At 33.5% G+C, this 17,714-nt stretch overlaps 1 protein-coding gene and 1 non-coding gene across 3 annotated transcripts; both read left to right on the top strand.

Moving 5' to 3' along the window:
• Positions 1-2,995: 2,995 nt before the first annotated feature.
• On the top strand, positions 2,996-3,102 carry LOC140824906 (small nucleolar RNA R71). Its single transcript, XR_012116522.1, has one exon. It is a non-coding gene; the product is annotated as a small nucleolar RNA R71 (small nucleolar RNA).
• A 10,886-nt stretch (positions 3,103-13,988) lies between these two features.
• LOC140824514 (xylan glycosyltransferase MUCI21-like) lies at positions 13,989-16,045 on the top strand. 2 transcript variants are annotated; one of them, XM_073186093.1, is made up of 4 exons: positions 13,989-14,310; positions 14,406-14,516; positions 14,624-15,812; positions 15,889-16,045. In XM_073186093.1, exons 1-3 carry the CDS (start codon positions 14,190-14,192, stop codon positions 15,781-15,783), a joined length of 1,392 nt encoding a protein of 463 aa, XP_073042194.1. In that variant the 5' UTR covers positions 13,989-14,189; the 3' UTR covers positions 15,784-15,812; positions 15,889-16,045. The 2 variants fall into 2 exon arrangements, with proteins under 2 accessions (XP_073042194.1, XP_073042193.1); XM_073186092.1 differs by lacking the exon at positions 15,889-16,045 and having other exon boundaries at positions 14,624-15,853.
• The last annotated feature ends 1,669 nt before the right edge of the window (positions 16,046-17,714 follow it).

Here is a 17,714-nt window from a genome sequence, read left to right as displayed (position 1 = left end):
ACCCAGCACCGCACCAACAGCTGTATCACTAGCATCGCACATTACCTCAAACGGTAACTCCCAATCAGGGGCAGTCAGCACAGGTGCTGTCACCAAGCTCTTCTTGAGTACTTCGAATGCCTGCAGACAAGTAGAATCAAAATTAAACTCAACATCTTTCATCAACAAAGAGGATAAAGGTTTAGCAATTTTAGAAAAATCCTTAATAAAACGCCTATAAAAACCCGCATGGCCTAGGAAACTTCGAACTCCCTTTATCGATGAAGGTGGTGGTAGATTTTTGATCACTTCCACCTTGGCCTTGTCGACCTCGATTCCATTCTCCGATACTTTGTGTCCTAACACAATCCCCTCTTGCACCATGAAGTGACATTTCTCCCAATTTAACACCAAATTGCTCTCTTCACATCTAATGAGCACCAAATTCAAATTTTTTAAACATTCATCAAATGAAGAGCCAAAAATAGAGAAATCATCCATAAAAACTTCAAGAAAATTCTCAATCATGTCATGAAAAATAGCGGTCATGCATCTTTGAAATGTAGCATGTGCATTGCATAGACCAAAGGGCATACGCCTAAACGCAAAAGTACCATAAGGGCAAGTGAAAGTAGTTTTCTCTTGGTCCTCGGGTGCAATTGTGATTTGGTTGTATCCCGAATATCCATCCAAAAAACAGTAAAATTCATGACCGGCTAATCGTTCAATCATTTGATCAATAAATGGCAAGGGGAAGTGATCTTTACGGGTTGCATCATTTAATTTCCTATAATCCATGCACACACGCCAACCCGTAACGATTCTAGTGGGAATCAACTCATTTTTTTCATTGGTAATAACAGTAATCCCACCCTTTTTAGGCACACATTGTACAGGACTTACCCACGCACTATCAGAGATAGGATAGATAATACCTGCGTCCAGAAGTTTGATCGTTTCAGCTTTTACTACCTCTTGCATCTTTGGATTGAGTCTCCTTTGTGGTTGTGCTAGAGGTGAGTACTTATCTTCCATTAGGATTTTGTGCATGCAGATCGAAGGACTTATCCCCTTGATGTCCGAAACTTTCCAAGCGAATGCTCCTCTATGCTCCTTAAGGACTCCCAAGAGCTTACTCTCCATATCGTCTGTCAAAGAAGAGGAAATAATAACAGGCAGTTTATTATTTTCTCCTAAATATACGTACTTGAGATGTGGAGGTAGTGGTTTGAGCTCCAAAGTGGGTGGCTCCTCTAGGCTTGACTTTTGAGGCACTAAATCTTTTCTATCCCCCAATTCCTCTAGTCGAAGCCTCACTTGCTTTCTCCAAGGTGGAATGGCATTCAAATGAGCTACCATCTCCATCCTTTCCTTGTCCAGCTCGTCCTCCTGTTTTTCAGTAGTGAGAGTAGCCTCCAATGGCTCTTGCAATCCATCCTGCACAAAATCACAAACAAGAGAATCTAAGACATCAACGCGAAAACAACTATCATCGTGCATTGTGTGCTTGAGAGTATTAAAGACATCAAAAATAATTTCTTCTTCTCCAACTCTCAGTCTCAAATTTCCCTCGTCAACATCGATCAGTGCTTTCCCTGTAGCCAGAAATGGTCTCCCTAGGATTAAAGGCATCTCCAAATCTTCCTCCATATCAAGTACTACAAAATCTGCAGGAAAAATAAACTTATCCACTTTCACCAAGACATCTTCGATAATCCCACGTGGATACTTGACAGATCTGTCAGCCAGCTGCAATGACATCCTAGTTGGCTTGGGTTCACCCAATCCCAGTCTCCTAAACACAGAATACGGCATCAAATTAATACTCGCACCAAGATCACATAGAGCTTTATGAAAATTAATATCACCAATAATGCAAGGTATAGAGAAACTCCCTGGATCTTTTTGCTTAGGAGGCATCCTGTTTTGAACTAAAGCGGAGCAATTTTCAGTCAAGTTCACAGTCATATGATCTTCTAGCTTCCGCTTGTTTGCTAAGATATCTTTCAAGAATTTTGCATAACTTGGCATATTCAGTAAAGCATCAGCAAAAGGAATGTTAATATGCAGTTTTTTGAATATCTCAAGAAATTTACCAAATTGTGCATCTAACTTAGCTTTTTTCAGTGCTGCAGGAAAAGGTGGGGGGATAACAATTTTACTCGGTGCAATAGGTGTAAAAGTAGAGTTAGAAGACTTACCTCCTTGCTGTTCCACCTCATCCTCACCTTGCTTGTTCTTTTCCTCCTTAGACTCAAGTGCCTTTCCACTGCGCAATTCCACAGCTTTCACATGCTCTCTCGGGTTAGTCTCCGTGTTGCTTGGCAAAGTTCCTTGCTCCCTATTAGCAATTAACTTAGCCAATTGTCCAATTTGATTCTCTAACCCTTTTATGGATGCATCCTGATTCTGAAATCTCGTCTCGGTTGCAGAAATAAATTTAGTCATCATTTGCTCTAAATTTGACTTCTCCTCCCTAGGCGGTTCTGGCTTGAATCCTTGGTGCATCCCATGTGGTGGCCCTCTTTGTTGGCGGTTTTGGTTGTTTTGACCTCCCCACGAAAAGTTTGGGTGATTCCTCCATCCCGGATTATAGGAGTTTGAATAAGGGTCATTTCTAGGACGGTTCTGGAATCCCACGTGTTTTGCTCCCTCAGGCACATAGAATGGATTGCCATCTTGGCAATCCTGCACGTCATGCTCACCTCCACACTTATCACAGAAAATCTCTTGCAGACGCATAACCGATCCACTCGCACTCATCCCATCAATCTTTCTGTTCAAAGCCTCCAACTGTGCTGACACCGCAGACAAATCAGTAACTTGATTAACCCCCGCACCTCGTTTCTGCCTATCAGAATGAGGATGATAGCTGCTAGCAGCCATCTCCTCCAATAATTCATATCCTTCCTCAGCCGTTTTTCTCAGCAAGTTACCACAGGCAGCAGCATCTATCATGGTACGGTTAGAAGTAAGCAGACCGTAGTAAAAAGTTTGAACAACTAACCCAAGAGGTAGCTCATGGTGTGGACATCTCCTCAATAAATCCTTGTATCGCTCCCACGCCTCGTAAAGTGACTCAAGCTCATATTGAGCAAAAGTAGTAATGTCGGCTCTCAGCTTCATAGTCTTCGACGGAGGAAAGTACTTGGTCAGGAATGCCTTCGCCATATCCTCCCATGTAGTGATAGACCCTACAGGCAAACAGTTTAACCACGCCTTAGCTTTATCTCTTAGTGAAAATGGAAATAAACGCAAACGAACAGCATCATCAGACACAGCATTAAACTTAAAAGTATCGCAAATTTCAAGAAAATCAGCTATATGAGAATTAGGGTCGTCAAGTGCACTTCCCCCAAATTGAACAGTGTTTTGAATCATCTGAATGATAGCTGGCTTGATCTCAAACTGGTTAGCTCGGATGACTGGTCTCACGATGCTTGGACGTGCTCCCTCAAGAGACGGTTGTGCATAATCCATCATCGGAATGCGACGTGGTATCTCAACTTGTCTATTGTCACGCTGTTCCTCTCCACGTTCTTGCTCGTGTCTTTCCATCTGTTCTTTGAGTCTTTGTTGCTGTCTTCGTCTGCGGAAAGTTCTTTCGATTTCAGGGTCAAATTCAAGCTCCACGTCGAGTGATCTTCGCATGCACCACAAGAAAAATCTGCAACAGAATAGGAGTATCAACTAACAATAAAATAAATAATACTAAAGAATTTAAATGAAAAATAAAAAAATTGTGAATCAACAGTCCCCGGCAACGGCGCCAAAAACTTGATCGAGCAAAACTTGCACAGTGAATAGTCCCAAAATTTGTTTTATAAATGAAAGCTCGATTTAAAAATATCGCAAGTGCACGATAGTCAAGTTATAATAAACGTACGTGAATACGAGTATCGATCCACAAGGACTGCGTTACAATATTCTTATTTTCACTTAAATTTCTCTAGCAACGATAGATGGAGTTGGTGATTAAACTAAAGTGAATTTAATACTAAAATGATTAAAATGCAAGAACAAATAATCAAGAAATCAATGATTAAATTGGATGAAAATCAAATGAGAAACGAATTTGTTGGGAATTATCAGTTCACCTACCACTCGAGCTATATTAATACTAATCATAAACATGCAGTAATCAAGTGTCCTCAATTATTTAACAGTTCACGATTGCATTACGTTCTATGGAATCCACTAGCTTTCATCCGGGTGAACTATTACTATCGACACGTACCCAATTCCGTATGTCTACTAAAATTGTAAGTCCGTGGTTTATACTATGCGATCCTATTGTTAATTAGTCTGTCGAAATTAGGGGTGGATTTTCGGTATACCGTGGCAAAAATATCGATATCAAAAAATTCATACCGGTACCGATACCGAAATTCCGAAATTTTACTATGGAAAAAATTCACACCAATACCATAATGATACCGAAAAAAAATTCGATATACCGAAAAAATGTGGTATACCTAAAAAAATGTCGGTACGGTATGATTATTTTTCGGTAATTTCGGTATTTTTCCCACCCCTAGTCGAAATCGTTAACAACATGCAATAATCAAAGGAAGATAGCTAGGCTTCGCTTGAAACAAGAAATAACAATAGCATAAACAAATCACTTGTAAAAATGTCAAGAAATAATGTTAAACAACGAGTATGGGTAGGATCCCCTCAAATCCCAACAAATTTAGAGTTTAGCCAACCAAATTCATACTAAAAATCAACAATCTATGCAAGAGAATAAAATACTGAATAATAAAATACTAAATATGACGATGGAAGATGGCTGCGACGCTTGGAATTCTCGAGTTCTTCGAAAGTCTTCCTTACTCCTAGCCTTCTCTCCCAGAAAAAATGATGAAAATATGATGTGTAAGTCTGAAAAACGGCGCCCAATCTCGTGTATTAGGTTAGTGGTCTTGGATAGAGTCCATGAAAATAGAAACAAATCTCGCAGAATCTTGCTGGATCGCGTAACTCGCTAGGGCGGTAGGTTTTGACCGCTGGGGCGAGTGACTCTCGAATAAAAACTTTGAGCCTTCTCTCTAGTCTCGCTGGGGCGGCCACTTTTGACCGCCCGAGCGAGAGATCTTCTGTTAAATTCTCTTGTCCAGGCTAGCAGTCTCGCTGGGGCGGTCAGTTTTAACCGCCCTAGCGAGAGGTCTTCTGTTCGATATCCTCGGTAAGACTAGAATGCTCGCTGGGGCGGTCAGTTTTGACCGTCCTAGCGAGGCTTCTTCGTTGTTGTGCCCATTTTCTGCTATATTTGGTTCCATTCCTACAAAATACCACAAAACACACGAAATCAGTCATATGCTAAATAATGCAAACAAAATGCAAGAATAAACTAGAACAAGCTAATATGATGTATGAATGCGACTCGAAACCAACACTAAAAACACGTAAAAACGAGTCCTATCACAGTTCAAGGACATCAGTCATATGCTAAATAATGCAAACAAAATGCAAGAATAAACTAGAACAAGCTAATATGATGTATGAATGCGACTCGAAACCAACACTAAAAACACGTAAAAACGAGTCCTATCAGTGCCTGCAAGAACCAGTCGATTATGATTAACGTACAGTACGGTCCCTTCATCTCATATATCTCGATCGAATCTGCAACCATTGGTTCATCGAGGGTTGCATATTAATTCGATAACTATGTGATAACTATAATAGTGGCATCGCGTGTACTATTTGAGAACTCCTTCTCTAACGTACATCTCATACTCTGGCCAGAGATTCCATGCACTATTATTTCATTAGATCACACAGGATATCCACACCCGTAGGTGAGCGGTGAATCCCCAACTACAAAGCACTGGCTCCTATATGTGTCGCAACTGTACCCAACCTCGCCACCTGATGACTCTCCTGGAGCCGGTAAACGAGTCAAAGCACAGCCCTAGCATATAGAGCCTCAGTGTTGTCCCGGGTCGTAAGGACTAATGTGTACAATCATAACCACAGACTTATCCTCTCGATGAATGATAACCACTTGGAAAGTCCGAGGGAGGGTTGTTCGGTATAATCATCATATGACTACCCATCTGTATGTTTGGACATCTCTATGCCCTTACCAAGAAACGCAGTACACAACATCACAGATGCTAGTCTCGAGCTCAAGCGACCTTTATCCATGTTTTAGGCGGCTGAATCGACTAGGAACGAATTTAGAATATGCAGTGTTTACAAATGAGTTTCAACATCGAATTACGATTCATTTGTATTAAAGCATAATCAAGGACTTTATCTATGCTGGTTGCATGGGTATACAGATAAAGTATTACGAAACCATTAAAAGATAAATTATATTAAAATAAAGACTGTTTATTACACTTGAGTCAATAAATTCCCTAGCCAACCGTTGGCTTGCAGGGCATCTACTCTAACACATGTCTGTTCGACCGTATAATGAATTTTTATGATATCTACTTTATATTCACTCTCGATTTATAAAAATAATCGACTCAAGTTAGGATATGAATTCTTTATAAGCCATTATAAAACATTCTTAACTTTCATTATAATCAATATGGAACAAATGTATCACAATCACCTCTCATTCAAAGCACGGCGTCTTTGTCGAGGCTTAACCCCTCAATCTATCATGAATCTAAAGGGCCAGAGCTCTAGATTCCTGCTGTATAACATTTATTTCACGTTGTTTGTTGCTGTTGGCGACCAAATCTAATATAATTATGTCACGGTCCGAGCTCAGGCTCGCTCTTGCGCGACCGCACAATGAACTTCTATATCAACTACTTCATATTCGTCTCTGTTTTACGAAAATAGTTAACACAAGTTATTATAAAACTCAATTATATAAACTTTAAATCATTCTTTAACTTTCAATTTTAATAAACGTGAGATAAGAGTATCACAATGAATCAATGGTTTACATGAACATGGGCACCCAGTATTGCATGATTTTTCACATTAAAAAAGACTCAAAATATCAAGCTAAGGCCGTATATTCTGACTGAAAGAATCCCAAAACAGCAGTTTTTCTTAAAAAAAATTAATAATAAAATCCACTCTCATATTTATTTTCTTTTCTGCTCACCACCGTGATTTTCAGGCAACTATGAAATTTTTTATTTTAATTTCGCATCCGCCGCCTGTTTCTTGTACCTGCCGTCTACGGTAAAGCTTAATGTCCCCTTTGGGCCCCTTCCACTGAGTGTTTATTAAGAATAATGTAAGAAGATTGAGAACATTAACAATTATTCTTTACATTGTAATTAGAAAAAAATATATATATATATAGGTAAAAATTTGTGTGTCATATTTTATGAGACAGATTTCTTATTTGGATCATCCATGAAAAAGTATTAATTTTTATGCTAAGAATATTACTTTTTATTGTGAATTTCGATATAGTTGACCCGTCTCATCTCACAAAAGACTTACTCATATCATTATACACATCGACAGATAGTATAAAAAATGGTGGCACGCTATCATCTATTTCTATTTTGTAAGATATGTAATTAATTATTGGATAATTTGATATAATTATAATAATTATTGAGTTGATTAATTAATATTTTTATTTATGTCAATAAATACGGTAGAAATATATTTTTTGAATTTAAGAGATTTAATGATATAAAATATATATTGAATTAAAATAATATACGATAATAAAATAAATATAAAATGGGATAAATTGATACGCATTACTATTATTAGTAACTAAATATAACGCACATTTATATACTCCTATTTCTTATTCCAATTAAAGAAAGAAGAAAACTCATCCTCGACTCTTTTTCCCATCACAACTGTAGCAGCGATCGAAGAATAGGCATAACTTCTTCGTCCGATGTCGAAACACAAAAATTCTTGAAGGGTTTTGTTCCTCACATCCGTAGCTTCGATTTGAGACATGAATCGATTTTTTGATGTTTGTGTCAGCCCTCCCAGAGCTCTGTTCGTGAGTTGTTTTATGCTCGATTGTCCATCTTTTTCCTCGAGCGATTCGCTTTGATTTCATGGTTGATTAGTGGTCATTTGGTGAGGATTTAAATCTTAATATGTTGTCAACTCGTTTTTCAGCATTTTTCAGCCACGTTCAATCTATTTCCAACGAGCTCTAGTGTACATCGGTGAATCACACCACTTCGGGACCGCTAACGACTAGTTTAAACTTCGATTTTGTGGTTTCCGGGTCTGATTTCCAGTTTTAGGTCGAGCACGTAAGCTGCCGGAGTATGTGTTTTTATTCGAGTCGATTTAAATTGTTTTCTTCGACTAAATTGTGTTATATTAACTTATATATCGAGTTTATGTTATTAAGTTCAAGTGTTGGATGCTTGTGAGGTATAAACTTTTGATCTAAGACATTCGTATCGTATTAAATTTTGTAATTATTTGAGAATTGTGGTTATTACATTAATTATTGGAGTTGTTGTTATTTATTGGAGTGACAATTAGTTGAATAAATTCGTGTTGTTTGAAAGTTCGTAATTTAAAAGATTTATTGGATAACTCGATATTTTCAGTTGAATTTTTTATTTACCTCACGATTTGGGTATTGTAAAAATTTAAAATGCATATCGGCGAATTATTGAGAATATGGAGACAAAGTTTTGACAATTAATTGTTAAGTTGGATTTTTAGCAAATAAATTTAATTTTGGTAATTTTAGAAATAAGTTGAATTATTTTAGCTTTATTAGGGAATTATGTAATTATTGGGCTTACATTTTTTATGCAACGATCGTACCCAATTGCCTCGATCACATGCAGGCCCGAACAATGGTCTCCAGAAAGATGATAACGTTCGAAGCCCACGAGAGCCGACGAGTGAGAGGGAATACATACATACATACATACAGGGTGAGAGCGATTACATACATACATTATAAAATTACGTGCATTTACAGTTGATTTTTTTTTAATATGTAAGCACTCTTGTTAAAATATAAAATTTAAAATTTTCTGATTTTTAATAAATTTTTAGCTATTTTTACATAAATTTGATTTTTCATGCAAAAAATAATAATAAATAAGGATTAAAAAAATAAAGATAGGTACATCCAAGACATTTTTTTTGAAAGTGATCTTATTTTTCTAAAAAAACTAAATTTAAAATTTTATAATTTATAATAAATTTTTAAGAATTTCTACATAAATTTAATTTTTCATGCAAAAAATTAAAGCAGGGGGGCTAAGAAAAGAAATATGGGTATTTTAGGGATTATAAAATTTACACAAATATATTATTTTGTCTATATTATGGCTCAAATATAACATATATATATATATATATATATATATATATATATATATATATATATCTATACTACTTTATTAAGTTTGAGGCACTTAGAGTAACTAACTTTGGTGTCATGGTCTGTTTTATTAATTATATATATAAATAAAATGTTAAAATTTTAATGTAAATTATATGTAGTTCAATGGATAGAATAATTGTCACTTGGTGTTTAGGTCATGGGTTCAATCCTTACTGAGGTAATTTTTTTATTTTTTATTATTTTTCAATTTATTTTTTACTTTATATATCAAAATTACAGTGTAGTCCCTCACTATTTCTTATAATTATATTTTGATCCTCATTTAAATATAAATAAAATGAATTATAAAAAATATTATACAAGCACGCAACGCGTGCGTCGGTATACTAGTATATATATATATATATATATTTATAGTATGTCTCTAATGAGACCAGAAAGATCGACATCGTCTATTCTTATAGTAAAAAATAATATCTTATATCTCTCGTAAAATTCCAAGAATTAATTTTATGTGATATAGTGGGTAAAATGAATCTATTAATATATAGATTGTTTTTATGGATGAGTTGAAATTGAATAATATTTAAGGCAGTGTTCTTTAGTTTTTCTTTATTTGTATCGTTTTGGTTGTAGAATATATAATATATTAATATTCGTGTCAATTGAGTTCATTAAATTATTGGTACAGATAATTGAGTGGTCAGGAGTAAATCGATATTAATTTAAATTTTTTTGTTCGAAATTTCATTAACAAAATAAGTTTTATAGTTTTTCTTTTATATGAGTTGAATCCACCTGAAAACAAAAGAAATCCCTTGTACCACCCCATTGATGTAATAAAATTTTAAAACATAGTGATAATCGGGCAGACACGAGCCACAATAAAGATATGATATTTTAAGCATATTCACGTTTTTTTTCTTAGTAATTATATTTAGATTATATTATAATTTAAATTATAAAATATGTTAGGACTAATGGAATCCGGATATCTCTACACTTGTATGATATTGTCCACTTTGGGTTTTAACCCTCATGGTTTTGCTTTTGGAACAATCCAAAAGGCCTCATACCAGTGGAGATATCATTCCATCTTTATTAACCTATTATATTTCTCTAGATCTTTCAATGTGGGGCTTTGGTTGCACCCCAACAAAATATTTATATCAAACTTGTTCGGAGTATTTCAAATGTTGAGCGCGGCAAATCCTATTGACAAAAACTTGTGTGAGACGATCTCACGAGTTGTATTTGTGAGACGATTCTCTTATTTGGTCATCCATGAAAAAATATTATTTTTTATGCTAAGAGTATTACTTTTTATTGTGAATATCAGTAGGGTTGACCCGTCTCACAGATAAAGATTCGTGAGACCGTCTCACAAAAAACCTACTCAATTCTATTTGCTAAGCTTCCATGAATTTCATAATTATCTTTATTTATTATGCTTTAAACTATTCCACGATTACGCTTATGAAAATCGTTTTCATCTTTATATATGATACAATATGGACATTGAAAGTTTAATCAAGTGGGATACATGATGAGTAAGTGTGAAGAAGCATCGATGACGAGTTTGTATACAATGTGAGGAAATATCACTTTTTTAATGAATCTTTACTGCTTAATAATGAATCATAACGTAAGACAGAGCGTTTGTTGTTTTACCAGAAGTTATAGCTGGTGGTAACGGTGCAATTCAAATGTTTTAAACCGTACAACATCTCAATCACCACGTTTCGATTGATCTACCCAACAAGGACGATTATTACACCAACCAATCTTACTATCAATAATTGCACTATTTGTAATCAATGAGAATTGAACTCTTGAGTTTAGTTTTGATACCAATTACAGGACCGATCGATTGTCATTTTATCAAAAGTTATAGCTTGTGATAACGAAGCAACTCAAATATTTTAAGCTGTACAATAGTTCAAACGTCACGTTTCGATTGCTCCATCCAATATGAACAATTATTGCAGCCAACAAATCTTCTTAGAAAAATGGACTTGGGTCCATTTAATATTTAGTTTATTAGGTAATGTTTGCGGAAACTTTATAATAATTTTTTTAAGTATTTGTAAACACAACGTTTACTCGATTGAAATAAAATATTATTCAACTAATTTAGACCAAGAATGGTAAGAATACAATTACTTAAAGTTCACAATAAGTACAAGGATCACAGTATTCCTAAATTTCGGGCATATATATAATTTAGTTTGATTTAATTTTAATTAATGAAAGTCTCTTTGAACCTGGAATCTTACAGCTGTAACGACTTCATGATATACTTTAAAAAGAAGTAATTAACTAATTTGGGAATTAATTAATATAGGAAGCATGTGAATGTTGACATGAATAACGCCAATCGTGCCCTAATTTGTTTTTTTTCCCTGAAATTTGATCGCGATATTTCAACTATTTAAAATTAGTTATTTATTTACCTTTGAAGTTATTTATGTGTAAATAAAATTCCCATTGTCAACTGTCAAGTTAAAATATTTTTATGATGAGCAAGTTTCTTGACGGTCTCACGAATCTTTATCTGTGAGAAGAATCAATATTCACAATAAAAAAGTAATAATCTTAGCATAAAAAGTAATATTTTTTCATGGATGACCCAAATAAGAGATCCGTCTTACAAAATACGACCCGTGAGACCGTCTCATACAAATTTTTGCCTAGTTTTTGGACCGGAAAATTAGTGTTTGGGACTTAATTGATCAACAAGTATTAATTGAGCTAACAACTTATGATACTATATTTTTCATGTCATGTAAAATAAAAACGAAAATTGCATTTTGATTTTGTACGTTTGTCACTTTATATTCTGATGTCTTATATTATCAAATTCTAGTTTTAATCTTGTATTTATTAGTTTTCGGCAATTTTAGTCATTTTTTTATTAAAAGTGTTAATATGACAATACACACGTCGAATTTACATGAGCTATGCATATCTGTTACATTAACATCACGTAAAAAAAAGAAGCTAACGTTGCCCAAAAAAAACAAAGATAATGATCTGAAATTTATATTTGAGAACATAAAAGATCAAAATCGTAATTGTATAAGATCAAAATACAATTTTCTCAAAATAAATTATATCTAAATCATAATAATATAAAAGAGTTATTTTATATTACACTCAAGTTGGATATTAATTTTAAAATCTCCATTTTATTACTTTTGTATTCCAATTTTGTCAGTAATACTTGTTTCCCTCAATTTAAAATTTGAGTATTATTTTTTAAATCAAATTCTTAGTTGAGAGAAATTATTAGTTCAGCTCATGTTGTTATATTGATATCAATGCGTTAACATAACATAGTGAGGACTATATACTATAAAGCAAGAGTAAGTTTTATATGAGAGAGTTTATCTATATTAGTGAAATAGATTGATCATGTCCATAATATAGTGAAAAATAATACTTCATGCATAAAAAATAATACTTTTTGTGAATCCGGTCGGATAATAGATTCATTTCACAAAATTGAATTATAAAACAATCTCATAGAAGTTTTTTGAAATAGTAAACAAAGAGTCATATCAAAGATAAAAAGAGTAGTTACAATTTAATTGCACTTGGCATATTATGTATAAATATATATTAAATTTAATAGAAAATATAATTTGGCAAAAACTTATGTGAGACGGTCTCACGGATCATATTTTGTGAGACGGATCTCTTATTTGGGTTATCCATAAAAAAATATTATTTTTTATGCTAAGTATATTATTTTTATTGTGAATATCGATAGAGTTGACCCATATCAGAGATAAAGATTCGTGAGACTGCTTTATAAGAGACCTACTCATATAATTTTATGGAAAAAAAGTTTCTGTCTAAAATCTTGTTTTTACATTTTTTTATGTTATGTTTTATTGCGAAAATGAGGATGTTAAGGAAATAGTTTTCTCAAAAAAAAAAAAGTAATTTCAGTTGGTTAAAAAACCCATAATAACTATAGACTTCTCTTATTTAATAATAAATAGTAACATTTGCATGTGATACGTTTATATATATTTAAAAAAAAAATTGTGCTAAGTATAATATCGATGTAAGAAATCTAGATATTATAATAAATTAAAACTGTTAGAAATTATTTTTCGTTAGATTTTTTAATAAGTAATAATTATAATATGATAAAATTTTGTTATTTTTAAAATTTATGAATTTTTATAATAATTTTAATATTATGATTGATATAATCATTTGAAAATCCAAATATCGATAAAACTATCTTAGTAATTTTTTAAAAAAATTGGATTAATGTTGATGAGATATAGTATAATATTTTTTATTAAATAAAAAATAAATATTTTCTATCGACTCTGTTTCTGTGGATGTGTAGTTCTCTTGTGAGATTATCTCACGAATTTTTATCTGTGAGATGAGTCGACTCTATCGATATTCACGATAAAAAGTCATACTCTTAGCATAAAAAATAGTATTTTTTCATGGATAACCCAAATAAAAGATCTGTCACATGAAATACGACTCGTAAGACTGTCTTATACAAGTTTTTGTCTATGTGAATAGTGGATGCTCATGTTTGTGTGTGTGCGCGCAATTATTCTAACCCAATGTTACACGTTTTTAGTTAGATAAAATATATTCTAGAAAGAATAAAGAGAATACGCTAAGAAACCAATGTTGCTAATTTATATATTAATTTCCATCTTCAGAAAATCATCCTAGCAAAGAGATGCTTTCCCACGATTCAAAGTCTACGTAGAATAATTCAATAGAATATTTAATATTGGAGTGGAAAATGATGCTAGGCCTAATTAAAAAGTATGAAAATAACCTTTAGATTAAGGCAAAACTTTACCAATAATTGTTTGCTTAGTTCCGATAATACCTTGCCTTGAACAGAAAACAGAAAATAAAATCTTGGAGCTGGTTTCAAACCCATCGAGAGATGGAGAAGGAGCCAAAAAGAATGATTTTTGGTGCCACTCCGATTATTTTTTTGCTTGCTCTTCCTCTAATTTGTGTTGGGATTGATTTCTTTTGGGGAAATAATATCCCTTTTGATCGGTGTAAGCCAAAAATTCTGCGTTGAATTTGGTTCTATTTTTATTCTTGAAGTCTGAAAACATTATCGACTTGATGAAATTTTTACAAATTCTATCAGGGATGCGATACTTTTCTGGTGTAGAACAAAGCTCCGTCAGCAATAAGATTGTCAACGAAACAGCTGAAGATCAAGAATTCACGAGGTTTCATTTATCAAGACTAGTAAGAGGTCCCTGATTCTTCTTCTTTCCATTTTTTTATTTTTTATTTTTGAAAGAAACCAGATTTTCTTGATCTGGGATTTGCTGAAAAAGAGCACTCGATGTATTGATGCAGGTGAGGATAGAAGAAATCTTGAATCCACAGGCTTTGCATGTGACAGAACATATCACTCTGTAGTCTGTGTAGTGAATCAGCCCGTAAAAATCGACACAAGAAACATGACTGTCTACACACAATCGGCCACAAATCGGATTCAAGAAACTGTAATCCATCCGCATGCAAGACAAGAAAGTATCCCACCAGGAATCACACCAGTTCATGTTCTTCAAATTGGCAACTCCACACCACCGGTTTGCGAATTCGTCCACGATTCCCCTGCTGTGATTTTTTCTTCCGGAGGCATCGGAAATGTGTTCCATGAGATGAATGAAATCATCATCCCTCTGTTCATTACAGCGAAACAGTTTGAATCTCGGGTGGTTCTAGTACTCGAGGATTATAATCCGAAATTCATGAGTAAATATGGTAAAGTCTTGTCAGGTTTAACGAGGTACCAGGTGCTGAATCCGGCTATAAACGGCAGTTTGCATTGTTTTCCAGGCTCCGTGATCGGGTTACGATACCACGACAATCTTGCTTTGAACTCCAGCGAAATTCCAGGGGGGTATTCAATGACTAGTTTCAGGGATTTCCTGAGAAAATCTTACAGTTTGAAATTCAGCCATGTAGATCAGATACCAAAACCAAGACTAATGCTACTGTCGCGTACCAATACAAGGCGGTTCTTGAATGAAGGTGAAATGATCCAACTGATTAAAGAACTGGGATTCGAGCTGATCTTGGTTAAAAGATCGAAAACCGTGTCGAATATGAATCAATTCGTTCAGACGATAAACTCTTGCAGTGTTCTGGTTGGGGCACATGGTGCAGGTTTGACCAATGAGATTTTCTTGCCCACCGGGGCAGTGATGATTCAGGTTGAACTATTAGGCACGGAGTGGGCGTCGAATACATACTACGGCGACACAGCACGTGCAATGGGCGTGCATTATTTACGCTACAAGATCGAGCCGGAAGAGAGCTCGTTAGCGAGAGTATACAGCCGGGACGACGAGGTGTTCACCGATCAGGCATCTTTGTTTAGGAAAGGTGGGTACAGGGCAGCAAGAAGTGTGTATCTTGATATGCAGAACGTCAGGCTGGATCTTGCGAGGTTTAAACAGACACTTGTCGAAGCATTTAGTCTTGTTACTGATTTGGATGTGAGAAGATGAACATCAACCAGGATTTTACGAAATCTTCGGTGAGCAAAATATAAATTTTTTTATTTTTTTATTTTATCGATTTTAAGTTTCTTACTATAAAGAAATTTATTTCAGACAAATGCGTGGCTTTGTGCACATACATTGGGATATGATGAATTGTAAGTTTGTTTAGAATAATTATTATATTTAGTTTCATGATAATTTTTTTTCTTTGTTCAATATAAAATATTTTATTCGTAAAATGTATGTAAATCACTAAATCCAGAGGTGTGGGTTAATCACATTCTTTTTTTCTTTCTTTTTATTTTTTGTCTTTCCTTTTTCTTCAAGACAAAATGAAACTATCAAGCAAGGGATATACCATTCAAAAAATTTCACAAAAACTGATGTGACTTTAATATTTATTAAAGTTATTTATGAAAAAATATTATTTTATATATAAAAAATATTACTTATTATCGTATTTATGAATAAAATTGACTCGTTTCACACAAAAAAACGAGGTGGGTCAGTCCCATATTTCAGTCAACTTTTGTAATTTATTTAATATTATAAAAATATGAGATAGAAATTCAAATATAACAATTTATGGAGAAATTTTCCCAATAAATATAACTATGTAAAAAAAATCTTGTATTTAGCGAAGAGGGTGAGAGGAATTAGATACCTGATTAGCTAGGATTAATACATCACATTGCACGTGGAAGCCTAAAAAGCCAAAGGTTAGTGATTAATTTAATTACAATAATTTATTTGTTTTATTTATCGATCGTGGAAAGGACACCACGCCAACTTGACTTTATAAATAAATATATTGGTATACTTTTTCCCTTTTTAGTCTTTCAATTGTCGCTAATGATAAAAGCAAAAATAAATAAATGAACAAATTGCAATTACCATTTGTAGCTTTTCTTCTAGGTAGGACTAATAGACTTACAAATTTTGTGGAAAAAAAGGACATATCAAATTCAAAATTGAGAGGCATAATAGGATTATCACAAACTCAAGATTTTATCCAAAATGTAGAACGTTGATATCATATGGATTATAAATCATCGTCAAAGAAAATTTTGATTTCCAGATGATCGAAGAAACATTAAAGAATTGCATGTGTCGCTTAAACTTTCGCGATAATATCTAATACAAATAATATAACAGTGATGAAAAAAATTGCGTTGAGTCAATGACTTAATAAGAGATATCAGATCTAGAGTAAGAAAATAATGGGACATGAAAAAAAAATTGACTAGTAACTTGTTGGTGAATTGAAGAGAGTGAAAATAATTATGAGATAGGCATAAGCTGAAATTTGAATTAAAAGATTTTCATTCATATAAGAAATTTTGGTTAATTCAAATTATATATATATATATATATATCTATATATATATATATATATATATATATATATATTTATGATGTGAGAAACTATAACCGTTATCATTCAATGAACATTGAGTAAATACTCGAGTTAATGCAGTAAAGTAGCTTGCAAATCAAGCTAACCAAGTCAACTGCATTGAGCAATAATTCATATGCAACATACTCATGACCTGGAAATCTGTTAGTAAGAGGAATCGAACTCACGATTGATGGTCAAATGTTCACTTATTCCACCAACTCGGACACCTTCTCGGATCTTTAAATGATAAGTTTTATCCAGTAGGAATTTATTTATTGACATTTAGATTTATTTGGTTCAAAATGATAATCAAAACCATTGATCTAACATAAGTATACATTAGATGGCTCGTGTTTTCAGATTGGTTTTTAATTCAAGAAACCTCAAGTTATTGTATTATTATTCGAATTTTCTGCCTTAAATAGCATTTAAAAATTAATATGCTATAAAAAAATAAAAAAATTAAGTATTATATATATCGAATTATTGTCCTAAACGACGGCAATATCGCAATTTTAGAAGACAAAAGTAGTTGCCC

Source organism: Primulina eburnea, chromosome 2 (genome assembly GCF_022965805.1).
Source record: "Primulina eburnea isolate SZY01 chromosome 2, ASM2296580v1, whole genome shotgun sequence".
Classification (NCBI taxonomy): Eukaryota; Viridiplantae; Streptophyta; class Magnoliopsida; order Lamiales; family Gesneriaceae; genus Primulina; species Primulina eburnea.
The sequence above is the reverse complement of the archived record's forward strand: the minus strand, read 5'-3'. Positions and strand labels throughout refer to the sequence as shown.

Excerpts from the sequence above, each read along its gene's own strand:
- LOC140824514 (XM_073186093.1), top strand. The coding sequence starts at position 14,190 with ATGGAGAAGGAGCCAAAAAGAATGATTTTTGGTGCCACTCCGATTATT. Across the intron at positions 14,311-14,405 it reads TAATATCCCTTTTGATCGGT|GGATGCGATACTTTTCTGGT; the intron begins GTAAGCCAAAAA and ends AAATTCTATCAG. Across the intron at positions 14,517-14,623 it reads TTTATCAAGACTAGTAAGAG|GTGAGGATAGAAGAAATCTT; the intron begins GTCCCTGATTCT and ends GTATTGATGCAG.